At 39.7% G+C, this 26,855-nt stretch overlaps 2 protein-coding genes and 2 non-coding genes across 10 annotated transcripts in view; 3 read left to right on the top strand and 1 right to left on the bottom strand.

The window, feature by feature from the left end:
• The first annotated feature begins 186 nt into the window (after window positions 1-186).
• LOC148894479 (twist-related protein 2-like) lies at window positions 187-26,855 on the top strand. 3 transcript variants are annotated; one of them, XM_089002610.1, is made up of 2 exons: window positions 187-1,021; window positions 26,837-26,855. In XM_089002610.1, exon 1 carries the CDS (start codon window positions 449-451, stop codon window positions 980-982), a length of 534 nt encoding a protein of 177 aa, XP_088858736.1. In that variant the 5' UTR covers window positions 187-448; the 3' UTR covers window positions 983-1,021; window positions 26,837-26,855. The 3 variants fall into 3 exon arrangements, with proteins under 3 accessions (XP_088858736.1, XP_088858734.1, XP_088858735.1); XM_089002608.1 differs by lacking the exon at window positions 26,837-26,855 and adding an exon at window positions 3,839-3,868; XM_089002609.1 differs by lacking the exon at window positions 26,837-26,855 and adding an exon at window positions 3,072-3,292.
• Window positions 15,218-15,289, top strand: trnaa-ugc (transfer RNA alanine (anticodon UGC)). Its single transcript has one exon. It is a non-coding gene; the product is annotated as a tRNA-Ala (tRNA).
• On the top strand, window positions 16,430-16,501 carry trnaa-cgc (transfer RNA alanine (anticodon CGC)). Its single transcript has one exon. It is a non-coding gene; the product is annotated as a tRNA-Ala (tRNA).
• The window catches only part of LOC148894478 (histone deacetylase 4-like), a 120,620-nt gene continuing 117,533 nt past the window's right edge, over window positions 23,769-26,855 (bottom strand). For all 5 annotated transcript variants that reach the window (XM_089002599.1, XM_089002600.1, XM_089002598.1 and 2 more), the window contains 3 exons: window positions 25,602-25,686; window positions 24,027-24,168; window positions 23,769-23,926 (listed from right to left, as the gene is read on the bottom strand). In XM_089002599.1, coding sequence (XP_088858725.1) covers window positions 23,887-23,926; window positions 24,027-24,168; window positions 25,602-25,686 — 267 coding nt within the window. In that variant the 3' untranslated portion in view covers window positions 23,769-23,886. The remainder of the gene's footprint in view (window positions 23,927-24,026; window positions 24,169-25,601; window positions 25,687-26,855) is intronic.

The following is a 26,855-nucleotide window of genomic DNA, read 5'->3' as shown; positions in this document are numbered from 1 at the left end:
TTACCAAACTTGCACCCAGAGTAGTGTTTAAAAAAAAAAGTAAGCTAAAAAGAGGCAGGACGATGGCCCGCCTGCCCGCCCCCCAAAACAGAGGCTCCCCCTCCAGCTGCAAAAAAAAAAAAAAAAAAGCCCTCCCCCTTCCAAGCTCCCAACTATTTAGCATCCCAACCCGGCCGGGATGAGCTTTCCAACAAAAATGAGGGAAAGAGTTCCTGCGCCAGGAGAAAACCTGCCAAGCCGCACTGGGACGCTACCAGTCACCTTTTAAGTGAGCCGGGCAAGGGGCGCACGTGGAGGGGTTTCAACTCCGTTGCCCCCCCCCCCCAGACTTGTTGGATATTTTTTTTTTCCGGAGGACTCGTTGGAGCGATCTTTCGGAGTGGTCACCACGGCTTCGAAGGTGGCCACCGTGTTCTCCTCGCCCCCTTTGCATTTCTTCAAGAGAGAAATGGAGGAGGGCTCGGGGGGGTCCCCGGTGTCCCCCGCCGACAGCCCGGGGACCAGCGAGGAGGAAGCCGAGCGCCGGCCCAGCAAGCGTTGCGCCCGCAAGAGGCGAACCAGTAAGAAATCTGACGACAGCGGCGGCGGCGGTAGTCCGGTGGCGTTGAAACGCGGTAAAAAGCCAAGCCCCTCTGGCGGCGGCGGTGGCTCGGCGAACGGCCCCGCCGCGGCGCAATCATACGAGGAACTGCAAAACCAGCGCGTGCTGGCCAACGTCCGCGAACGCCAACGGACGCAGTCGCTCAACGAAGCTTTCGCCTCCTTACGCAAAATTATCCCCACGCTGCCGTCGGACAAACTGAGCAAGATCCAGACGCTCAAGTTGGCCTCACGCTACATCGACTTCCTGTGTCAGGTGCTGCAGAGCGACGAGATGGACAACAAGATGTCCAGTTGCAGCTACGTGGCCCATGAGAGACTCAGCTATGCTTTTTCCGTCTGGAGGATGGAGGGCGCCTGGTCCATGTCCGCCTCACATTGAAAAGGGACCCCGGAGAGCGCCGTGTGGGATGCCAAAGAGGTGAGCGATGCTCCGTTTCGTCCTCGACAACCCGCTTTAACTCATTCACTGCCATTCACAAATTTATTCGGGAATTGAAAACATGACGTAGAGCGCCATTCCTAAATTTGTTCAAGTTTTCATGCTTGGGTGCCGATAAAGTGCTGGTCAGACCTTTAGCAATGTTTTTCGCTTCCACCAGGGGGCAACATTTGCCTCTTGTCAATGTTAGAGCTTTATTATAGCTTCAGCTGTTGTTAGAGCCCTATATAAATCAATACGTATGCATTGTATTTTGTACATCTGCCCCCATTTCAAACTCAGATAACTCCAGACCCATATAATTTAGGAATTAATTATTTATTTCTGATGAAAGAAGAGCGTCTAAGGTTTCTTACGCTGCATTGAATGTTTATGTCGTCCTTAAACTCAATATTCTTTGGGTCCTGGAATTTGAGTGACAATGACAAAAACCCTGGCACTGGAGTGAACACATTTTGTTCACGTCTGGCAGTGAATGACTTAATTATCTCAGTCAGTTGTCAAATTAGTAAAAAGTGCTTTTTTTTTCAATCACGGTACCTTTTTTGGGGGATTATGATCACAATTTTTCATCTTCTGAAAATTGGTGCTGCTATTTCGCAAACGACCCTCATATTAATATTTGTTCATAAAAATTGTTTACAAGCTTAGTTTGATTGACGCTTTAAGACAGGGGTGTCAAAGTCATTTTTTTCCGCGGGCCACATTGTACTTATGGTTTCCTCTCGAGGGCCGTTATGAATTTGGGGAACTCATTAGAATGTTTAAATCCCTTCAAATATTACATATAGAGCACACAGCAAATTAATGAATAACTAGTTTTCAAATCTGAAGTCAAGAATAATGACTTTTATTGTGGTTGACATCCAAAAATATGAAACTTTGGCTCAGATTTTAGCAATCATCATGGAATTTAACGAGTTTGATTTGCTTTCGCGGGCCGAAAAAAATGATGTGGCGGGCCGGATTTGGCCCGCGGGCCTTGACTTTGACACATGTGCTTTAAGATATCAAAGTGAAATCTATTATTTTTTCCTATTTTGAATCTCTTCACCCCACAACCCCTGAGCGGTACTATTTATTTTGTATTTACAATACTACTACTACTACTACTACTACTACTACTACTACTACTACTACTACTACTACTACTAATAATAATAATAATAATAATAATAATAATAATAATAATAATAATACATTTTACAATAGCGATTTTATTTTATTTTTTTTCTTTGGCAATATTCTGTTTAAATTAAGGCCCCCGAGATGATATTTCATTTTTTGGACCTTGTCGCATTTTGATAATCAGACCGCAAAGCACAACATGATCATCTTCCATGTTAGTGTCGACCCCATGGGAACATTTTGGAGGCATCGGTGCTCGCTTCTTGCAGGGAGGCCAAAAAATAAATAAATTAGAAAAAAAATATGGAAGTCAAAATCAGTTCAAAAATGTTTCAAAATGAAGGAAAGAATTTTGGGGGGGATGGTTATTGCCGTGTGGTGAAAACATGATTGATCTGTTATTTATGGAAGGAAAAACCAGAAAATGAGGCCAAATGTCGCCAAAAAATGTGGACAAAAATAAGAAAAACTCTTTCTTTTTTTGGTCAGAGTTCATTAAATTCAGGCTAATCGCAAAATTAATCACATTAAAAAACGATTCCCCCCCCCCCCTTCCCACAGGCACACACACACTCACACAACTCTTGTGTGCACACCCCAGGGGACTCGACGCCAAAAAAAAAAAAAAAAAAAAAAATGTACAATGCTCCAGGCAAAATATTTTGCATGGAGAAACAAATGGTTTCCTTTGTTTCTCCATGGAAATTATTGATTGATCAACTCAGCAAAAAATAATTAATCACCCCATCAACGCCAAAATAGTTAACAAAAGGTGACTCTAAAGGATGAAAAACTCGGAATAAACTCTCAAAAAATAAACAGGGCCTTCACTCCATTTATTTTATTTTATTTTATTTTATTTTATTTTATTTTATTTTATTTTATTTTATATCGGGAGAAGGATGCTGAGCCTTGAACTGCCAGGCAGGAGACCGAGAGGAAGACAGAAGAGGAGGTTTATGGATGTTGTCAAAGAGGACATGAAGGTTGCTGGTGTGAGAGAAGAGGATGCTCAAAACCGGGAAAGATGGAGGACAATGATTCGCTGTGGCGACCCCTGAAGGGAAAAGCCGAAAGGAAAAGATTTTATTTTATTTTATTTTATTTTATTTTAGTCCCCAAACCATTAATGCTCCAGATTTTATTTTATTTTATTTTATTTTATTTTATTTTATTTTATTTTATTTTGTTTTATTTTATTCCAGAACCATTAATACTCCAGAATTTATTCTGACTCTTTTATTTTATTTTATTTTAATTTAATTTAATTTCATTCCAGAACCATCAATGCTCCAGAATTTATCTGAATTTAATTTAATTTAATTTAATTTAATTTAATTTAATTTAAGAACCATTAATGCTCAAAAAAATTCTCCAGAATGTATTTTATTTTATTTTATTTTATTTTATTTTATTTTATTTTATTTTATTCCTGAACCATTAATGCTCCAGAATTCATTTTTATTTACAAAAAAATCATTTCAACTCCGTTGGTCAGTTACTTAGGCTAAGACGAAAAAGAACGATGACATTACCCCCCCTCCCCCCTCCAAAACCCCTCATATCAACATTCTGAGAGAAAATGGTCACGTTTGATGTTGTGTGAATATCACTGAAATCATCAAAGGTAAAAAAAAACAACTTATGTGGTTCATCTTTCTCTTACAGACTGTTTACCAGCTCCCCCCCCCCCCCCCCCACCCAAAAATGGACTCTGGAAGAGCCCATTGAGGTCACATGACGCAAAAAGGAGGCTGCGCGCGTGCACACGGACTAGTCGCACACTGCCTCTGACAGGACATTGGCGGTTGGGACGCTGGGAATACAAAAGGCGAGAGGAAGGATAGCCATATTTTCTTGAATGACTACCAACCACACCCCCCCCCCCCTCCCTCCTCCTCCAAGACTTTTTCCAGCAAAATGTACAAATGAACGCTTCGTGAAAATCAAAATGTCAAAGTGCGCCGATAGCCTGCAAAGAAGCAATCCCACACACCCTCTATTTTTTTGTACATTATTTTGCTTATTTATTAAAACATATTTTTGAAGGAAATGTTGTGCTTTTTTCGGGGGGGGGGGGGAGAAATTTGTCAATATGACAAGTGGAATTTATAAGCTGTGAACCAATTTCCGCCTTGCACTTCTGTTGAATCCATTTCCATAAGCGTTCATGATGACCGGCCAAATTACCAACATGGCCTTGAAAAATAAACCCATCCCCCACAACCGCCCCCCCTCCCTGTTTTCCCCCATTAAAAAAAAGATCATAAAAGTCACCTTCATTAACAGCAGACGGAATGTGAGCCACTTTCAAGCCTGACCACATACGTCTAAAAAAACATGTCTGCTTAAATGCCTATGGGACACCCCCCCTCTTTGCCCCCCACTTCCCGAATCATTTTCACTCAAATTGCAGGACACACAAGAGGGCAATGGTATGAAATCAGCATTTAGTGTGAATATTTCCTGATTAATTTATCTAGCTATTCAGCTATCTAGCTAGCTATCTCGCTAGCTAGCTCTTTGCTATCTAATTGATATCTAGCTCCCTGGCCGGCTAACTAGCTAGCTATGTATTAGCTATATGGCTATCTAGCTAGCTAGCTAGCTAGCTATTGGATATCAATTGGTTAAGTAGCTAGCTTTCTATCTGTTTGAGTTACTTCCGGGTTGAGTGAACGCTGGCACGTGTGCTCACCCACAGAAAAACTTACCCCGTGACTGTAAAGTGACTTTGAGAGTTTTGAAAGGCGCTCATAAATGAAATGTATTATTATTATCATTATTAACTCTTTAAGCGCTTCCAATTTTTTTTATTGTCGTGAAATGACTTTATTGTTGACCAATGGAAAGCCTGCAAGTGTGTTGTTTGCCTCAACAAATGAAAATGCTTTCATTGTATCCAGATATAATTGCATTTTTTTTCACCAGACTTGGCTTCGCTTCAGCAAGTAGAGGTTCTCACCTAGTCGCAACACCCTTGTATCACCAACCCCTCCACATGCCCCCCCACCCCTCACACCGATTGAAGAGCATAAACTCCATGAACGTATCTAAAGCGCTGCTTCCATGAATGAAAATGTTCATTTTTATTTCGGCATTCTGGCTCCACTTCGGCCTCATTTGAGAATAACAAGTGGAGGAAGTGCTGCCTCCGTGAATAAATTTTTTTATAGTCTTCACAGCCATTGTTTTCAACACCCACCCCCCCCCCTTTAAAAAGTTAATGCAACACCCAAGCGTGGTAATAAAAGCCTGGCTCGCCATTGGCCCAGCGGCGTATGCGGGGCGGTGGGTGGGGGGCATACAGACACCACCTGGGACCTTATGGGGGGCCGGGGGGTCTTCAAAAGTCTCCTTCAGACGCTTGAAATATTCACACGTATGGTGCGCGCAGGTTTGGCGGCCGCCCCCCCCCCCCCCCCCCCCCGCCCGCTTCTCGGTGGGAGCCCGTGTGATAGCCGCTCATTATTGGCGGGCCCTCGCAGCTGAGCAGCGCGCAATCACCCAGGGGCAGGGGGTAGGGTGGGTAGCACGCTGGCTGTTCCATTGGGGCAGGAGATCCAGATGTTTCCTGTAAAAAAAAAAAAAGAAAAAGTTGCATTCGTAGTAAAAAAAAAAAAAAACGGAAGAAAGTCTTACGTACGACGCACCTGAAATAGTGGGGGGGCTGCGGTGAAAGGAAGACGCCATCTTGGCGAAGATCGCCAACGATCGGCGAAGGTTGCCAACGATTGGCGAAGGTCCCCAACAATTGGCGAAGGTCGCCAACGATTGCCGGAATCCCGCTCAGGTTGTCTGCCACACATTTTTGACGAATTGAATGGTGAACATTTTTTTGGTTGATGGCCACTAGGGGGCAGTTTCACGGACGTGTGGCTATACTGTACACCGTAGGTGTCCAAGTGAAGGCTCGGGGTCCAAATCTGGCCCACCACATTATTTTATTCGGCCCGTGAAAGCAAATGAAATTCCATGTTCATCTATGAAGCAAGCGATCTCTCTCGCGATCTAGCTAGCTAGCAAGCGATTAGGTAGTGATAGAACTAGCTTGCGATCGAGTTAGCTAGTTTTCTTTCTATTCAGATAGCTGGTTAATCCCTTACACCACAGGTCTTAAAGTCGACACCCGGGGGCCTGCCACATCAATTTATTCGGCCCGTAAAAGCAAATCAAACTTGTGAAATTCCATTCTCATCTATCGAGCTAGCGAGCATTCGATCAAGCTAGCTAACGAGCTAGTAGCTAGCAATCAAGATAGCTTGCAATTGAGCTAGCTAGCAATCAAGCTAGCTAGCGATACAGGTAGCTAGCGATAGAGCTAGCTAGAAATAAATCTACCTAGCAATTGAGCTAGCTAGCAATCGAAATAGCTAGATGTCTTTCTTTTCAGCTATCTGGCTAATACCTTGCATCACAGGTGTCAAAGTCAGGGCCTGGCGCCAAATTTGGGCCGCCACATCATTTTATTTGGCCCTCAAAAGCAAATCAAATTATGAAATTCCATGCTCATCTGTCGAGCGAGCAACTAGCTTTCGATCAAGCTCGCTAACAAGTGACTAGCTAGCGATCCAGCTTGCAAGCAATTGAGCTAGCTAGCAATCGAGCTACCTGGCAATTGAGCTATCTAGCAATAGAGCTACCTAGCAATCGAGTTAGTTAGCGATCCAGTTATCTTTTTTTATATTCAGCTAGTTGGCTAATCCCTTGCAGTACAGTGATGCCAAGTGTCGTGATGCTTGCTAAATTCTGAACCAAAATTGTAAATTGTCGTACGTGAACCACAACAGTTCATATTTTTGACTTAATTAGTTGTGCGCTCTATATTTAATATGTCTTTCATTTTATTCTAACAAACACACATTGTTCTACTGTCTGTCTATGTGTGTTACTGCACCATTTGTGTTCAAATACCCTTTGCTTCCATGGCGATAACCCCCACGATACAGATGCTAGTAGTTAGCCTCTCCATGTCATTTAGGATTGTGTGTTGGCATCAAGCTTGAACACTTTCCCAATGCAACGTTACACCTGTGTTTTAAATCCATAATGTCATTGTCTCTATTTGATGTTTAGCTTGTTGGACAAAAAGATCTTATGAGAAATCTCGAAACAAAAAAAAAATGCAAATAGGCGCGGCGTTACGGTATTCTTTTTTTAATCGGAGTTCCACGATGACTCATCGCCTCAGTGTTGACATAGCAACTCAGCCATCGTTGGCCAAGGTTGCGCCGCGCATCTTTTACTCACACGCACATAGGGATGATGCGATCATACCACGGCGCTCGCTCGCTCCAATTTTTTTCCATGATGATCGGCGCTTTGCACCCCCCGAAGTAATCAAACCTCATCTATTTTTTTTTGTTAGCCTCCATTTTGGCACATTTTTCGCTCGCTCGCTAACAATTTCGCATCTCCCCGAGCGGATCTCACTTAAGTATCGGTGTTGTTAGCCAAAGAATAATTACAGTTGTTGCTAGCCGAGCGCTCGGGATTGAAATACTGAACGACATCCAAGCGGGGAATATTTTCAAGGCTCGTTATAATGGCAACAAGCAATCAAGTGCCGAAACAAAGTCCGTTTTTGTGCTTTCTTCAATTTCATGTTTCCTGGACTACTTGTTGGCATCGTTTTCTTCTTCCAGGGCCGTGAAATCCGACCACGGGGGAGTTCGCGGAGCGTCTTGGTCTTGCTTCTTGCACACTGATGAGCAAAATGTCCCCCCTGGGTCTGTTAGCATCCAGCGATGGCTCGCGGGGTCAACGCAAAAGGTCAAAAGGTTGCACTATTTCAGGAGTCCGATCGCTCGCTTTTTGTTTGGATTTTGACTAGCGGGGCCGTGTCGGACCACCCCCGGTGCGGAGGGGACTGGAAATGAAGCCAAAATAAGAAGTTGAGCACGTTAGAACCGCCGTAAGGATTTGGAATCTGGCCGTCAACCAGCAGAAGAAGAAACGGAAGACATTTTGGATATCAATCTGGAAGTACAGCAAAACATAAGGGGGTCTAAGATTGACCCTTGATGACCAATCCAACAAAATTGGTGTTACCTTCTTCGTGTTCTCCCTTTTGGAACCAGATTTTGACAACGTGTCCAAAATTGTACGGCGATAAGTCTTGCTTGTCGTCTACCTTTTTTCCACGCCCGTTCTGCGACCGATCCAAAAATGATTGTGATGACCGTGATCTGTAATTAGTCTCGCTATCCTGAGCGGGACCACTCATTTAGATACTGGAACCTGCAATTAAAATGCGCTGTATGATGCACACACGCACACACACGCTCATGCATACACAATTTTGCCACATTGTGGGGACTTAGTGTGTGAGGTCTTTTGGGCTGTCGGGACTAAATACATGAAATACACAAACATGCATAAACACACAAACGCACACACACACACACACACACACACACACACACACACACACACACACACACACACGCACGGGTGTCTGCGTAATGATAGAGAGACCTGACAACGGCAGACGCCGAGGCCGCACACCGCAATGTCATAGAATCAAGTGGAAAAAGGAAGATAGCGAAGCTGAGTGTGTGTGTGTGAAAAGGGGTTGAGGGGGTTTGGGGGGTGGGTTTAGTGCCATGATTCAATCTGTTGTGACATTGATGCGCTTTATTGTGGAGACAGACCCGCCATTTTGCGGGCAGGCCTTCAGGAAGGAGGAACGGTCCCCACCTCTCTTCAGACCTGACTTTGCGGTGGGGTCACGGGGGTTACGCGTCTCTTCGTGGTGGAGATGATGAATATCCGCGTCGTTAAGCGGCACGCATTGCGGCTCCCCCCCACCCTAACCCCCCTTCAAATTAAAGGCCTGTTAACCGGATGTCGCCCCCCCCAAAAAAAAGGATGATTGCGCAATCATCCTGGGGTGTGGACTGTGTTAATTTCTTTACTTTGTAATCTCCTCCGAAAATGATTGCGAGTGAAGAAATGTGGCCTGAAATTTCCAATTAGCTTTCACACCAATTAGCTTTCACGTTTTGAAAATTGTGTTCGACGTGAATGGTAGCCCGATCGCCAGGAAGGCACCAATTCGAGCCACCTCACAGATACCGCCTTTAACGCAAGGTAATTTGATGAGCTAGCAAAACTCCAAAATGGCACTTGTTATTGGATTGAATTAGATCACATTAGCCTTTACTGGTCTCGCAGTGGAGAAATTGACATTTCACAGCAGCAAAGTGATGAAAAGGAAGAGGAAAAGGAAAGGAAGAAGTAGAAAAACAAAATACAGGAGCTTCTGTAAGGGCAGCCACTCTCGCGGCGCCATCTTGAAGTCAAAAGAACAAAAAAAAAAACAGCAAAGTGATGGAAGCAAGAGGAAAGGAAAGGAAGAAGGAGAAAAACAAAATACAGGAGCTGCTGTGAAGACAGCCAATCTCGCAGCGCCATCTTGATGTCAAAACAACAACAAAAAAACAATACAAAAAAAAAAAAAACAGTCATTCAATCTTAAGCATCATAATAGATAGCTATCCAACTAGATAACTGTATAGCTAATAGATAGCTAGCAAGGTAGCTATAATACGACAACAAAAAAAAACAGTCATTCAATCTTAAGCTCTTCCTGCACCCTCTCTGTTGTATAAAGCAGTTCTAGATGAAAGAAGACAGGATCAAAGTGTCCTTTTCACCAGTGGATCAGGGACGTCATGCTTAAAATGTGCCCACGTCTGCTACAAGCTAAATGTTGATAAGCAAACACGATGCTGTAGCATCCATTGATGAAATAGATTGTCTAAAATATCCAGTCGCACGCAAATTCGCTTCAATTCCAAGCCGCGGCAGTTCCGGTTCGCGGCCCGGAGGTTGGGGATCACTGTCTAGACCAGGCATGTCCAAACTAAATGTTGAAAGAAAACACAAAGCCGTGGCATCCATTAACGAAAAAAGATTGTTTGTTGCACGTAAATTGGATTGGATTTGCCTTTATCAGTCTCGCAGTGGAGAAATTTACATTTCACAGCAGCAAAAAAATCCCCTTCAATTCCAAGCCGCGGCAGTTCCACATCCGCATCGGCGCTGACACTTTTTTCTTCTCATGGCGGGCTCCTCAAGCCATGCACACATCCGGTCGCATTGACACTCTTACTTTCTTAATTCAGACAAAGGCCTGCAGGAATACGTGTTTATCTGAGAGATGATGAGGTATGCATCTATGGCCTGCCAAAAATACATCACGAAGGGTTCCCCCTCAGACCCATTGTTTGTAGCATTGACTCCTCTACATACAATGTAGCCAAATATTTAAAAACTATCTTAGCTCCGTTGGTTGGTAACACAGAATATCACGTAGAGAACACCACAGGGTTTGTAGAGAGGATCAAAGACCTCATATTGGAACCTGAGGAAACATTGGCATCATACGATGTCACTTCTCTCTTTACATCTGTCCCAACCCCAGCAGCAGTCTCAGTGGTGAGGACGAGGCTGCTGGCGGATGTTTCTCTGCATGAAAGAACCAAACTTAAACCGGACCACATCTGTCAATTATTGGAAATCTGCCTTAATACTACGTATTTTCAATTTAGGGAGAAATTTTACAAACAAATTCATGGTTGTGCTATGGGCTCACCAGTTTCACCCATAGTGGCTAATCTGTACATGGAAGAGATGGAGAAACAGGCCCTCACATCCTTCCCGGGGACAAAACCTAGACACTGGTTTAGATATGTGGACGATACATACTTTTGTCATAATTAAAAAACAAGAAATTCAATCCTTCACAGATCACCTCAACTCGGTAGACATCAACATTAAATTTACTAGGACATTCAAGAGAACCAACTAGCCTTTTTGGATTGTAAAGTAATTATAAAAGAGGACAGAGCGCGAATAACAGAAGTCTTTAGGAAGGCTACGCACACTGACCAATACTTATTTTTCGATTCTAACCACCCTTTACAACACAAACTAGGAGTTATCAGAACCCGCCAGCATAGGGCTAAACTAATACCAACAAGCGTCGAAGGTAGAGAAAACGAGTCAAAACATATCAGGAGAGCAATCACAAACTATGGGTACCCTCAGTGGTCATTTAACAAATGTCAGAAAGAAAGAATAGGGAATGAAACTAAAAATTCTCAAGATACAAAAAGGAGAGGAGTAGCAGTACCTTACATTGCAGGAGTTTCTGAAAAACTACAAAGAGTCCTTTGGCAACACAAAATTCCTACTTATTTCAAACCGATAAACACTTTAAGGCAAAAATTAGTGCATCCAAAAGATTGGCTGCCAAATGAAAAACAAAGTAATGTAGTTTATTCAATACATTGTAAGAATGAAAATTGTAAAGAGCAGTACATTGGGGAGACTAAACAAATTCTAAAAAAAAAAGACTTTATCAACATCGCAGGGATAATACTAGTGGGCCTCAATCGGCAGTACATATGCACCTAAAATCTAGCAACCACTCATTTGACGACAATGAGGTTAAAATCTTAGCCAAAGAACATAGATGGTTTGAAAGGGGAGTAAAAGAAGCTATTTTCATAAAACAACTAAATCCTTCATTAAACCGGTTTGGTGGGGTGAGGTTCAATTTGGATCGTTCATACAATAGCCTGTTTAGGCAACATAGGATTAGTAATACTGATGAAGTGATACCGGTCGAAGTGGGGCAATCAGGCCAGTCGTTAGTCAGAACGATAGCAACTATCAGTGGAGCAGCTGCAGGGAGTAGTCCTCTGCTCCCCCCAACCTGAGAGCAGGGACCTATCATAGCAGAGTCCGGCACCACCATGTCTGGACAGTAGGGATATACAGTAAAGTCTCGTTATATCGATATTCTCTGGAGTCAGAAAAAATATCGATATAACCGGGACTATCGATATATCCGACCCTGCACGCATGTAATTTTCTCCTTGCGTTCATCGAAATAGTATCGTAATAAGCGGTACTATCGATATAACCGATATCGATATAACGAGACTTTGCTGTATATATATATATATATATATATATATATAGGGCCTAAACTACCAGTAAGACTTTAGTTTGCTGACAAAATTTCTTGGATAAGAAGCGAAACGTCCCACACCTTCAAAGAAGGACAGATGACGGCTGAAGAAACCTTTTCATCGTTATCTGAGAGGAGCTCGTATTTGCTTTGGAAATGTGTTGTTGTCTTTGCGTTAGTTCCACCGCTGAAAGGGATTCTCATTTGTTTATTTGGAGACAAGCACAAACCTTTGACCTTCCCTGCTGGGTGGCAAAATACTTGCAAACGCTACTGTGGGAGCACACAAAGACTTCTTTAAATCTGAACCTGAATTTAAAAACCATGGTCGGAAATCCTAATCCCAGTTTGAAACACTGACCATGATTTAAAATCTGCTTGGAAGCCCTAATTTAAAACTCTAATTTTTTTTAGGCTGAAAAAAACGACTGTTTATAGTAAGGTGTCTTTAGTCGAAAAAAAAATACCATGTATAGTAAGGCGTTTTTAGCACGAAAAAACGGCCAGAGGCGTTTTTGACCCGTTTTTAGCACGAGTCCTAATCCCAGTTTGAAACACTGACCATGATTTAAAATCTGCTTGGAAGCCCTAATTTAAAACTCGAATTGTTTTTATGATTGATTGATTGGATTGGATTTGCCTTTATTAGTCTCACAGTGGAGAAATTTACATTTCACAGCAGCAAAGTGATGAAAGGAATGAAAGTAGAAAAACAAAATACATGAGCTGCTGGAAAGGCAGCCACTCTCGCGGTGCCGTCTTGAAGTCAAAAGAACAAAAAACAAACTAAATAACAAATAATATGACAGCATAGAGACAATATTTTAGGCTGAAAAAAACCGACAATGTATTGTAAGGTGTTTTTAGTAAAAAAAAATGACCATGTATTGTAAGGTGTTTTTAGTAAAAAAAAAATGACCATGTATAGTAAGGTGTTTTTAGCACGAAAAAAACGGCCATGTATAGGAAGGTGTTTTTGACCCGGTTTTAGCACGAAAAAAACAACCATGTACATTAGCCGTTTTTGTCCTGAAAAAAAAAACGACCAACACATATGAAGGCGTTTTTGACTCGAAAAAAAAAAAACATGTACAGTAAGGCGTTTTTAGGCCGAAAAAACGACCATGTATAGTAAGGAATTTTTAGCACGAACAAAATGACATTGTATAGTAAGGCGTTTTTGACCGAAAAAAATTACCATGTCTAGTGAGGCTTTTCCCACCTAATTAAATGTGTATGTCACTCAATGGTAGAGCACATGCTTTGTGCCATGTCATGTATGATGTCCTAAAAAAACGACCATATATAGTAAGGCGTTTTTAGCTGAAAAAAACGACCATGTATAGTAAGGCATTTTTAGCTGAAAAAAACCACCGTGTTTAGTAAGGCGTTTTTAGCCCGAAAAAAATGAAAAAGTGTGTATTGAAAAAAAATCCCATAGGAAACCATTAAAATGGGAATAATCCGTTCCCGGGTTACCATAAAATATACTTTTCAACTAAGCAAGCCTAAAAAACTACACACAACATACCTTATTCTATGTATAATAAATGTGATATTGTATTGTAATGAAAGAAATACACTGCACTGTATCATAAAGTCACTTTATTTACATTTGTGATGGTCATTTATGGCTTGATGGAATGGCGTTGGAGGTCGAAGGTCAAAGGGAATTGCTGTTTGGAAAAAAAGGCGCATTACATGAGCACTGTAATTATAGAAATAAACTGTGATGTAAAATAAAGTTTTATTTACCTTTTTGATGGTCGTTGATGGCTTATGGAAGGAGAGTCACCTTCCAGAAGGACTGTTGGTAACTTAACCTCTGGTGCTGTTCGGTCGTGTGCTTCCGCCGAAGATCACTCTGCCAGCCGTGGTGGGTGTGTATTATGAAAATAGTGCTTATTATAAGGTTTAATTTATAAATTTGACGTTTGTAAGACGAAAAGTTTGTAAGATAGGGTGTTTGTAAGTTGAGGTCTCACTGCAGTCCACTTTTTCGCGTTGAGAGTTTGAGTCTGCTCGTATTTGGCCTTGTAAGCTATCACATTTGTCTTTGTGACGGGATTGATAGTGTCGGCGAAGATTGTACTCTTTGAATACCGCCACCGCCTCTTGACAGATAAGACAAACATCCTTTTCTTTGCATTGAACATAAAAATAATCGTTTGTCCACTGCAGGTTAAATACAATGCATTCTGAATCAATTTTTCTCTTACGTAACCTTTTTGCCATTATTCTGTTCTCTCTTTGACAGGAAGTTTTACAAAAGAAAACGGGTCTGGGACCAAATAGAGTGCTAAACTGAGCGCACCTGAATGTACCACCGGACTCCCCTCTTCCCACTTCCTCATACGTCACTTTCTTGTGTCTCATTGTCTCGACTCCTTTAGCGTTCTATTGTGAGCAGGCGTGTTTGTATTGTTCAATCACGATTATAAAGAACATACATTGATTACATTGATTAAAATAGGAACAGATAATGATCGAAAACCGACCTTTGACTTGTAAAAGGATTTTATTATTTTTCTGGAGGCTAAATAGGAAAAACATCTGATAGCAACTTTGGTATTGTTCAGGGGCCCGGGCCACATGTGCTGACGGGCCGGATACGGCCCGCGGGCCGTAGTTTGGCGACCACTGATGTATAGTAAGGCGTTGTTAGCACAAAAAAAAAACATGTATATAGTAAGGCATTTTTGGCAAAAAAAAAATGACCACGTTTAGTAAGGCGTTTTTAGCTGGGAAAAAAAAACAACCGTGTTTAGTAAGCCGCTTTTAGGACGAAAAAAATGACCATGTTTAGTAAGGCGTTGATAGCACGAACTAAATGACAGTGGAAAGTAAGGCGTTTTTAGCTGACAAAAACGACCATTTTTTGTAAGGCGTTTTTGACCCGAAAAAAAAAAAAAAAACACCATGTCTAGGCAGGCGATTTTACCAGAAAAAAATTACCATATATAGTAAGGAGTTTTTGACATGACAAAAACGACCATGTACAGTAAGGCATTTTGGACACGAAACAAACGTCCATGTATAGAAAAGTTTTTTGCAGCCAGTTAAATGGTGATGTAGCTCAGTGGTAGAGCACATGCTTTGCATGTATGATGTCCTGGGTTCAATCCCCAGCATCTCCACTTAAGGTTGTTGCAAATTTCCACATTGTGTGACTATGAAAGGCTTTCTTATTCATATTGAAAAACTACCATCTATAGTAAGGCATTTTAAGCCCGAAAAAAACGACCATGACGAAGGCATTTTTAGCTGAAAAAAAAAAGGTCATGTATAGTAAGCCATTTTTAGAGAAAAAAAAACGACCATGGATAGTAAGGCGTTTTAGCCCAAAAAATACGACCATACCTAAAATGGCGTTTTTAGCCGAAAAAAACAACCGGGTTAGTAAGGCGTTTCTACCCGAAAAAAACGACCATGTATAGTCAGGCGTTTTTAGCCAAAGATAATTACCACGTTTAATATAACGTTTTTAGCCGAAAAACAACCAACCATGTTCATAAGGCGTTTTATCCGAAAAAAAAAACGACCTTGTCTCGTAAAACGTTTTTACCTGAAAAAAAGGACCATGTATAGTAAGGCGTTTTTGGCCAAAAAAATGACCATGTATACTATACATGGTCATTTTTTTCTCCTTACTATACATTGTATAGGAAGGCTAAGTTTTTGGCCGGAAAAAACAACCACGTATAGTGTTTTTTTTTCCAGCTAATTGAATGGGCATGTAGTTCAGTGGTAGAGTGCATGCTTTGCATGTATGATGTCCTGCGTTCAATCCCCAGCATCTCCACTTAGGGTTTTTGCAAAATTCCACATTGTGTGACTATAAAAGGCTGTCTTCTTCATATTGAAAAACTACCATGTATAGTAAGGCATTTTTAGCCCGAAAAATAACGACAACGTATAATAAGGTGTTTTTGACGTGAAAAAAAATAATAACCATGTATAGTAAGGCGTTTTTAGCATGACAATAAAACACCATGTATAGTATGTTTTTTTTGCACGAAACAAACGACCATGTATAGAAAGGTTTTTTCATGCGACTGAAATGGGGATGTATGGGGAACACCATGTCTAGGCAGGCGATTTTACCCGAAAAAAAAATACCATATATAGGAAGGAGTTTTTGACAAAAACGACCATGAATTGTAATTTCGATGGACCACTCCTGTACGACTGAGAGCTTACACAGACATGAATTGTAAGGCATTTTTGACACGAAACAAACGTCCATGTATAGAAAAGTTTTCTGCAACCAGGTAAATGGGGATGTAGCTCAGTGGTAGAGGGCATGCTTCGCATGTATGATGTCCTGGGTTCAATCCCCAGCATCTCCATGTAAGGTTTTTGCAAATTTCCACATTGTGTGACTATGAAAGGCCTTCTTATTCATATTAAAAAACACTTAGAGTGTCCAAAATCTACAAAGAATTGAGCTGCGAATTGGGAATTTTCAGAAAGTCCCGGCCCCAGTTCGTGACGTGACGCCAAAACGTCTTGCATTGCTGGAGAATCAAAACAATGGCTTCAGATTTGGAGAATATGCTTTCTTGTTACACATCCAGTTATGAATATGATTCAAATAGTTCTGAAGAGGAAAGCATACATGTTTGCAATTGATTAAAGAGTTTATTCCATGCAATTTTGAGGCAACATTGAGGGTAAATGTCTCACCGAAAAAGAGGCACAAAATGGCGACCTCCTGTTGCCACCTCTGTTTCCACAGGCTGATAAATTCATTGTATGGAGCTTGGACTCCCTCTTCTGGCGACTTTTGGGTGCAACACGAGGTCCCCAGACCAAACAAGTACAGCGAAATAAATTGACGTGATGGAAGGACTGCTACAATGCGTCATTTTTTCGGTCAGGGGCCTTCCTTTAGTGACGTCACGTACGGACTCGTCACCAACTCAGAAACAAGACTTCCTGAATATTCAGCGTGAGTCTTAAAATGCAAAATATAGGTATATGCGGTGGAATCTTATTAAAATCCGCTTAGTAGAAGTCACTTGAAGCCACTTTACAAATTATGGACACAACTTGTCCGGAGACGTCGGTTGTCCTTTAAGGTTTTTCCAAATTTACACATTGTGTGACTACGAAAGGCTTCCTTATTCATATTGAAAAAACTACCATGTATAGTAAGGCATTTTTAGCCCGAAGAAAACAACCACGTATAGTAAGGTATTTTTGACCCGCAAAAATCGACCATGTTTAGTAAGGCGTTTTTAGCCCGAAAAAAATGACCATGTATATAGTAAGGAGTTTTTCACACACAAAAAAACGACCATGTATAATAGCCGTTTTTAGCTGTAAAAAAACGACCATAGTGGTAAGGTGTTTTTGACCCGAAAAAAACGACCATGTATAGTAAGGCATTTTTAGGTAAAAAAAAGACCATGTATAGTAAGGCGTTTTTGACTCGAAAAAAACGACCATGTAAGGCGTTTTTAGCATGAAAAAAACAACCATGCATAGTAAGGTGTTTTTGACCCGAAAAAAAGCCCCCAAAAAACGACCATTTACAACAACACATATAGTAAGGCATTTTTAGCGGAAAAAAACGACCATGTATTGTAAGGCGTTTTTGACCCCCCAAAAAAATGACCATGTATAGTAAGGAGTTTTTGACCCGAAAAAAATGACCATGTAAGGCGTTTTTAGCCTGAAAAAAAAGACCATGTATAGTAAGGTGTTTTTGGCCCGAAAAAACGACCAGGTATATAGTAAGGCGTTTTTAGCTCGAAAAAAATGACCACGTATAGTAAGGTGTTTTTGACCCGCAAAAAAACGATCATGTATAGTAAGGCGTTTTTAGGTCGAAAACAACGACCATGTGTAGTAAGGTGTTTTTAGCCGAACAAAACGACCTTGGTAGTAAGGTGTTTTTGACCCGAAAAAAAATACGACCATGTATAGTCAGGCTTCAGATTCGGAGAACATGCTTTCTTGTTACTCATCGAGTTATGAATATGATTCATATAGTTCTGAAGAGGAAAGCATACATGTTTGCAATTGATTAAAGAATTTATTCCGTGTCATTTTGAGGCATGGGGGCGGGGGGATGTCGCACCCAAAAAAGGCAGAAGATGGCGACAAAGCTCCGTGTGGAAATGGGCTCCAAATTTTTGTCACAACACATAAGGATTCACCATCGCGTTATTTATGTGTTTTCCTTCTAAGTTCGCCATAAACACGGATCAACGCGAAGTTTTCAGACCAAACAAAGTACCGCAAAGTGCATTTACGTGATGAAAGGACGGCTACAATGTGTCCTTTCTCGGTCAGGGGCGTTACTTCCGTGACATGACGACTCGTCACCAACTTGAAAACAAGACTTCTTGAATATTCAGCGCGAGTCTCAAAATGTAAAATATAGCTATATGCGGTGGAATGTTTGTAAAATACGCTCAGTAGAAGTCATTTGAAGCGATTTTACAAATTATGGACACAACTTGTCCAGAGGCGTCCGTTGTCCTTTAATGCTGATGAAACCGGCCACTCCTTCCACCAAGCCATCAAAGAACATCACAAAGGTAAATGAAATGACTTTATTATACAGTACAGTTTATTTCTTTAATTATACCATAGCAAATTTATTATACATAAAATAAGGTATATGTTGTGTAGTTTTAAGGCTTAGAAAATTAGAAAGTAGAAAATTATGTTTTATGGGGATCCAGGAACGGATTATTCTTATTTTAATGATTTCCTATGGGAAATTAATTTTTGGGATACACACTTTCGCCTTACACACTCTGTCTGGGAATCAATTAAGTTCGTAAGCCAACGTATCACTGTACTGCCTTCGTGAATGAAAATTATTATTTTATAGACAGATCAATCTTTTTTTTTCCGGTGAAAGTCTGCTACTTCCTTTGGGGCAGTTTCAGTTCTTATGTTGTCACAAGAAGTCAAAACACAAGATGAGAAACTTGTCTGGGAGACATTGGAGGTGACCACAGCAAATTTTAAAATCCAAATTTAATGTTGGTCTCCTGTTTGTTGGACTTCTCAAATGAAACAGGTGCCGTTTTTAAAAAAAAACGCACCTTGATCAAATCTCGGGAGAGCAGAAGACAAGGAGAGTTTGGAAAAGTACAAATATGCGCACAATTGGGGTGAAGCCAAAAAACCAATGGGAACGAACTGGTCCCACAACGGAACTGAGGACATTAAGCGGGGTCCTCAGTACCATACGATATGGAACGTGTGCATTTGAGTTATAGAATACAATCGTTTTCTTTTCATATATAGAACTCTACTATCAACAGACAATGCACAATTGTATCCCCCCCTCAACAATCCCCCCCCCCAAAAAAAACAAAACTAAATCAGTCCATTGTGATCCCATCATCAGTCTAGCAAAACAACACAGAGCAATATCAACAAAATGTACAAAAATGATAAACAAATACAACAACGGCTAAAAATGGTGACGATGTCCCAGCAAAGAAAGTTTTTAAACAAATCTGTGTGAAGAAAGAGTGATGTCAATCACGTCAAAACGTCCCGAAAAACAAAATCCACATTTGTGCGTGCACAGTAACCAATTCAGTCGGTTTTCCTGGGGCGAATTAAAAAACGTCAACAACAACTTTCATGAGACTCCGGCGACACTTTCGTAAACATGACGGAAATCGTCATCGGTGATCAGAATCTTATTATGCTAAATATCGGAATTGGGGTTAAAACATCCAAATCAGGCGCAAGCTGCAACCGCATAATTTTGAAAGTCGCATATTAATAATATGTATTATTATGATTATTATTATATCAATTTGTCTCTATAACACTGCCCCCATGTGGCCATGGAGAGGAGAGCAAAATACAATCGCCATTGAGTTGAAGCATAAAGAAAAAAAAACCTGATCCATCTAAATAACCCATTGACTGCCAGACGATGAGCAAAATGTGTCCAGCCCAGTGCCAGGGTTTTTGTCATCGTCACTCAAATTGCAGGAACTGAAGAATATTGAGTTATGGGATGACATAAACATTCAATTCAGCGTAAGAAATCTTAGACTGTCTTCTTTTATCAGAAAAAAAAGTTAATTCGTAAGCTATATGGGTATGGAGTTATCTGAGTTTGAAATGGGGGCAGATGTACAACATATAATATGATCTTGATTTATATAGCGCTGAAGCTGTAACAAAGCGCTAACATGGAAAAAAAGCAAATGCTGCCCCCTGGTGGAAGAAAAAAAAAACATTGCCAGAGGTCTGACCAGCGCTTTATCAGCACCCAAGCATGAAAAATCAAAACCCGGAAAAATTCTGGAATGGCGCTCAATGTCCTATTTTCAATTCCTGAATACATTTGGGAATGGCAGTGAATGAGTTAATGATATCAAGAAGGTTTATATTTATGAAGCATAATCATATTTTGTGCATTTAACAATTGTTTTATTTTTTAGCGTGGTCACAGCCCTAATTCTAGTTTCTACGGACTAGAAAAAAACTGGGTCACATGGTGAGAGTACGTTCGGCGAAAAAAAAAAAAAAAAAAAAAAAAATAGTGGTGGCTGACTTGAATGTGCGCACATCTGCCACATGCTGCGGCACCTGACATTTGGGTAGCAGATGTTGAAGCTGAAACTTCCCAGGTGGCGTCTCCTCGTAGAAAGCGCCGTAAACAGAAGGCTAGCGACTCTTTCTGCGCTAGCATAGCAACAAAAATAGCCCCCTTTTTTAAGGCAGATTTAATTCAGCAACTATCCAAAAATATCTCGACTATTTAAAACAACAACAACAAAAAAGGCACGAATGAAGATTTTTTTTTCTGTCAGTCATTTTGGAGCCAGAACATCTGGATGACAAACGGGTGAAAAAACGGGACCAAAATTGATCTTTTAGTTCCGTTCTTTCATATCATTAACACAAAAACGAGCAAATAAACAACAACAACAACAACAAAAAAGCCGGAATATTCCAACTTAAGTGCAGAATGACATTCTTAATATCCGCTGGATTTCGGATGAAAACGAAAAGTGATGCCGAATCTGGTATTGATTGGTAGCACATTAGGGCCAGGTTGAAATATTTTAATTTTTTTGAGATGGGGTTTTATTCTGAGAAAAAAAACCTCAAAATTTGCTCGATTTAAAGTCACAAATCTGCTAGATTCAAACTCGCAAATTTGCTCGATTTAAAGTCACAAATTCTCACGTTTCAAACTTGCAAATTTGCTAGATTTAAAGTCACAAATTTGCTAGATTCAAACTTGCAAATTTGCTAGATTTAAAGTCACAAATTTGCCACATTCAAACTCGCAAATTTGCGAGATTTAAAGTCACAAATTTGCTAGATTTAAAGTCACAAATTTGCTATATTCAAACTCACAAATTAGCTAGATTCATACTCGCAAATTTGCTAGATTTAAAGTCACAAATTTGCTATATTCAAACTTGCAAATTCGCTAGATTTAAAGTCACAAATTTGCTAGATTCAAACTTGCAAATTTGCTACATTTAAAGTCACAAATTTGCTATATTCACACTTGCAATGTTGCTAGATTTAAAGTCACAAATTTGCCAAATTCAAACTCGCAAATTTGCGAGATTTAAAGTCACAAATTTGCTCGATTTAAAGTCACAAATTTGCTATATTCAAACTCACAAATTTGCGAGATTTAAAGTCACAAATTTGCTAGATTGTAACTCGCAAATTTTCTAGATTTAAAGTCACAAATTTGCCACATTCAAACTCGCAAATTTGCGAGACTTAAAGTCACAAATTTGCTAAATTTAAAGTTACAAATTTGCTATATTCAAACTCACAAATTTGCTAGATTCATACTCGCAAATTTGCTAGATTTAAAGTCACAAATTTGCTAGACTCAAACTCGCAAATTTGCTCGATTTAAAGTCACAAATTTGCCACATTCAAACTCACAAATTTGCGAGACTTAAAGTCACAAATTTGCTAAATTTAAAGTTACAAATTTGCTATATTCAAACTCACAAATTTGCTAGATTCATACTCGCAAATTTGCTAGATTTAAAGTCACAAATTTGCTAGATTCAAACTCACAAATTTGCTAGATTCAAACTCGCAAATTTGCTAGATTTAAAGTCACAAGTCTGCTAGATTCAAACTTGCAAATTTGCTCGATTTAAAGTCACAAATTTTCAAGTTTCAAACTTGCAAATTTGCTAGATTTAAAGTCACAAATTTGATAGATTCAAACTCGCAAATTTGCTCGATTTAAAGTCACAAATTTGCGACATTCAAACTCACAATTTTGCTAGATTTAAAGTCACAAATTTGCTAGACTCAAACTCGCAAATTTGCTAGATTTAAAGTCACCAATTTGCTAGATTTAAAGTCACCAATTTGCTAGATTCAAACTCGCAAATTTGCTAGATTTAAAGTCACAAATTTGGTAGATTCAAACTCGCAAATTTGCGAGTTAGAGTCACTAGTTTGAATCTAGCAAATTTGCGACGTTACATCTAGCAAATGTGTGACTTTAAATCTAGCAAATTTGCGAGTTTAAATCTAGCAAACGTGTGACTTTAAATCTAGCAAATTTGCGAGTTTGAATCGACCAAATTTGTGACTTTAAATCTAGCAAATTTGCGAGTTTGAAACTCGAAAATTCGTGACTTTAAATCGAGCAAATTTGTGAGTTTGAATCTCGAAAATTTGTGACTTCAAATCTACCAAATTTGTGAGTTTGAATCTATCAAATTTGTGACTTTAAATCTAGCAAATTTGTGAGTTTGAATCTCGAAATTTTGTGACTTCAAATTAGCAGATTCTCATCTCATCTGATCTCATTTTCCGTACCGCTTATTCTTCATTAGGGTCGCGGGGGTTACTGGAGCCTATCTCAGCTGTCTTCGGGCACGAGGCGGGGGACACCCTGAATTGGTTGCCAGCCAATCAGTCACTCTCACACTCACACCTAGGGACAATTTGGAGTTGTCAATCTGCCTGCCATGCATGTTTTTGGAGTGTGGGAGGAAACCGGAGGACCCGGAGAAAACCCACGCGGGTCTGGGGAGAACATGCAAACTCCACACAGGGAGGCCAGACCGGGACGCGAACCGGCGACCTCTGCACCGTGAAGCCGGTGTGCTAACCACTCGACTACCGGGCCGCCCCCTCTAGCAGATTTGCGACTTTAAATCTAGCAAATTTGTGACTTTAAATCTAGCTAATTTGTGATTTTCAAACTGGCAAATTTGCGACTTTTTTTCTCAGAATAATACCCCATCTCGAAAAAATATATATACAGTAAAGTCTCGTTATATCGATATCGGATATATCGATAGTCCCGGTTACATCGATACTATTTCTATGCACGCACGGAGAAAATTACATGCAAACAGGGTCGGATATATCGATAGTCCCGGTTATATCGATATTTTTTCGGACTCCCTTGAATATCGATATAACGAGACTTTACTGTATTTCAACCTGGCCCCAATGCTCTTCCGTACATTGGCACCCCCTCCCCTTAAAATAAATTGTAGTGTATGAAAAGTACTGGCACTCAAGGCTGCGGAATGGTCGCTGACGTCCATTTGTAGACATCAAGGTAGATTGACATGAGAATGTTTTTGTTTTTTTTTGAAAGATGGCCGACCAGTCTCTGCATGTTTTTTTTTCTTCCATTTTTTATTTTGGGCAATGACGCCGGCAGAGTGATGGGAGTGGTTTTGCCAACCGTTCGGGATGCAAAGTCTCAGTGCTGGAAAAGGCGATGGAGGCGGTTTTACATGGAGGCGTCTTCTTCCATCGCTTCTTCGTCAGCTCTGCACACACACACACAAACACAAAAGCAACAAACATGTCTCCCGTAAGACTGACAGCTGTGGTTTTGACTGGCGGGGGGCTGAGTTGTCGCAAACGTACTTGTTTCCAAAGTGCGTGTTAGCGACGGACAGCGAGGCCATGGCCGAGACGGTTTCCGCCTCGTCGCTGTCTCCCCGTAGCGCTTCGCTCAAAGAGCATCCCAGCGTGGAGGCCGAGCGTTGGAGCGAACGCCAGTAAGGACCTAGCGCGTATCGCATGAGCGACAATGAGACAAGAGGAAGGTCGTTTAAACTGACGGACGAACAAGCCAAGGCTCAAATTCAAAAGACATTTTGGTCACTGAAATAAAGTAAAAAAAAATTGATAGTTATTATGCATTTCAGGTTACTTGTAATCGTTTAACGAAATCCCTGTGATTTATTTTATTTATTTACTTATTTATTGACTTACTTCCTCACTTGTTTATTTATTTATTTATTTTGTCTTCGAGAACGTATTTATTTATTTATTTATTTATTTATTTATTTATTCATAACTCAATTATTTAATTACTTAATTAATTAGTTTACTAATTAATAGATTTATTCATTTATTTTGTTTTTGGGAGCTTACTTATTTATTTGTATCCTCATTCATAAATCAATTATTTAACTATTTAATTAATTAGTTAAGTGATTAATTCATTAATCTGTGTATTTCATTTTTTACTTCCTTATTTATTTATTTATTTATTTATTCCTTATAAAATCAACCATTTAATTAATCTATTACTTTATTTATTTTGTTTTTGTGAGCTTACTTATTTATTTGTTTCTTCATTCATCCATCAATCAATTATTTAATGCCATAATTAATGAGTTAACTAATTACTTCTTTAATCTATTTATTTTTTCTTTTTGTGAGCTTATTTCCTTACCTATTTATTTACTTATTTATTTCTTCCTTCTGAAATCAATTATTTAATGATTTAATTACTCATTGAAATAGTTAACTAATTAATTAATTTCTATTTCTTTATTTTGTTTCTGTGAGCTTACTTCCTTACTAATTTATTTACTTAATTGTTTACTTATTAATTCACTTCTTCATTGATAATTAATTAATTAATTACTCTATTTCTTTATTTAGTTTGTTTTTAGCTTACTTTCACATTTATTTATTTATGTATTTATTCATTGTCAGAATAATGTAAGTAATTAAGTAATTCACTTATTCATGAATAATTTATTATATTTATATTTATATTTATATTTCAGAATCAGAATACCTTTATTCGTTCCACAATGGGGAAATTTGCATTTATATATATTTATATTTTTATTTATATTTAATTACTTACTTATTTAATGTAATGCATTCTATTTCTTATTTTGTTTTTGTCAGCTTATTTATTTATTAGTTTGTTTCTTCATTAACAAATTGATCCCGTAATTAATTTGTTAACTAAGTATTCAATTTCTTTATTTATTTGTTTTTGTGAGCTACATTTGACAAAACTAAAGCCAATACTCAGGTTCATTTCGAAAAGATATATACAGTATTTGAGGGAAAACAATGCTGTAAAATTCATTTCAAAACAAAGTTCATTTGTGAAACACAAGTCAAAATTAATTGGATGGCCGCATTCATCTGCCGAGAATCATGTCCGAGCGCCAATTCCAATGATTGACTCACTGTGAGCTTCAAGAACTTTCTCCAATGACTGGACGGCATTGGCGTTTGGTCTCCGATGCAAAACCTCATCCGGAATGGGGTCCAACTGAAACATGCAAGAAAAACACCCAAAAAAGCCACCATTAACTCATTCGTTGCCATTCCAAAATTCATTCGGGTTTGTATTTTGTACATCTGCCCCCATTTCAAGCCTAGAAAACTCCAGACTCATATAACTTAGGAATTAACTCTTTTTTTTCTGATGAAAGAAGAGTGTCTAAGGTTTCTTACGCTCCATTAAATGTTTATGTGGTCCTAAAACTCAATATTCCACGGGTCCTTCAATTTGAGTGAGAATGACAAAAACCCTGACACTGGAGTGGACATATTTTTGCACATTGTCTGGCAGTGAATGACTTAAAGGACAACCAACGTCACTTTTTTGTTTCTTAACTGTCATCAGAAAAACGTTTTATAGCATCTAAAATACCCAAAACACGCAGGCTGATATTTTTAGTCAAATGCAAAACACCAATAAAAATGACTTAAAGTGTCCAGAATCTGCAAAAAATTGAGCTGCGAATTGGGCATTTTCAGAAAGTCCCGTCCCCAGTACGTGACGTCACGCCAAGACGTCTTGCATTGCTTGTGAATCAAAACAATGGCTTCAGATTCGGAGAATATGCTTTCTTGTTACACATCCAGTGATGAATATGATTCAAATAGTCCTGATGAGCAAAGCATACATGTTTGCAATCGATTAAAGACTTTATTCCGTGCCATTTTGAGGCAACATTGGGGGGAAATGTCTCACCCAAAGAGAGGCACGAAATGGCCAACGAGCTGTTGGGAGGAATGAATCAGCCCGTTTCCAAGGGCTGATAAATTCCTTCCATGGAGCTTACGCCCTCTTCTGGCGCAACATGAGTTTTTCAGATCAAACAAGTACAGCAAAATACATTAACGTGCTGGAAGGACTGCTACAATGTGTCTTTTTTTCGGTCAGGGGCGTTCCTTTAGTGACGTCATATACGGACTCGTCACCAACTCAAAAACAAGACTTCCTGAATATTCAGTGCGAGTCTTAAAACGTAAAATAAAGCTATATGCGGTGGAATCTTATTAAAATACGCTCAGTAGAAGTCATTTGAAGCCATTTTACAAATTATGGACACAACTTGTCCGGAGACGTCGATTGTCCTTCAACAATTATTTTGTGTGTTAATGTATGCTTTTTCGATGTCTGCCTTATTCAGTCTTTACGTCGCCATGACA

This window comes from Hippocampus bargibanti, linkage group LG08, assembly GCF_051943395.1.
Source record: "Hippocampus bargibanti isolate YZ-2025 linkage group LG08, ASM5194339v1, whole genome shotgun sequence".
NCBI lineage: Eukaryota > Metazoa > Chordata > Actinopteri > Syngnathiformes > Syngnathidae > Hippocampus > Hippocampus bargibanti.
This window is presented reverse-complemented; position numbering and strand designations above follow the sequence as displayed.

Coding starts and splice junctions, on each gene's coding strand:
- LOC148894479 (XM_089002610.1), top strand. CDS start 449: ATGGAGGAGGGCTCGGGGGGGTCCCCGGTGTCCCCCGCCGACAGCCCG.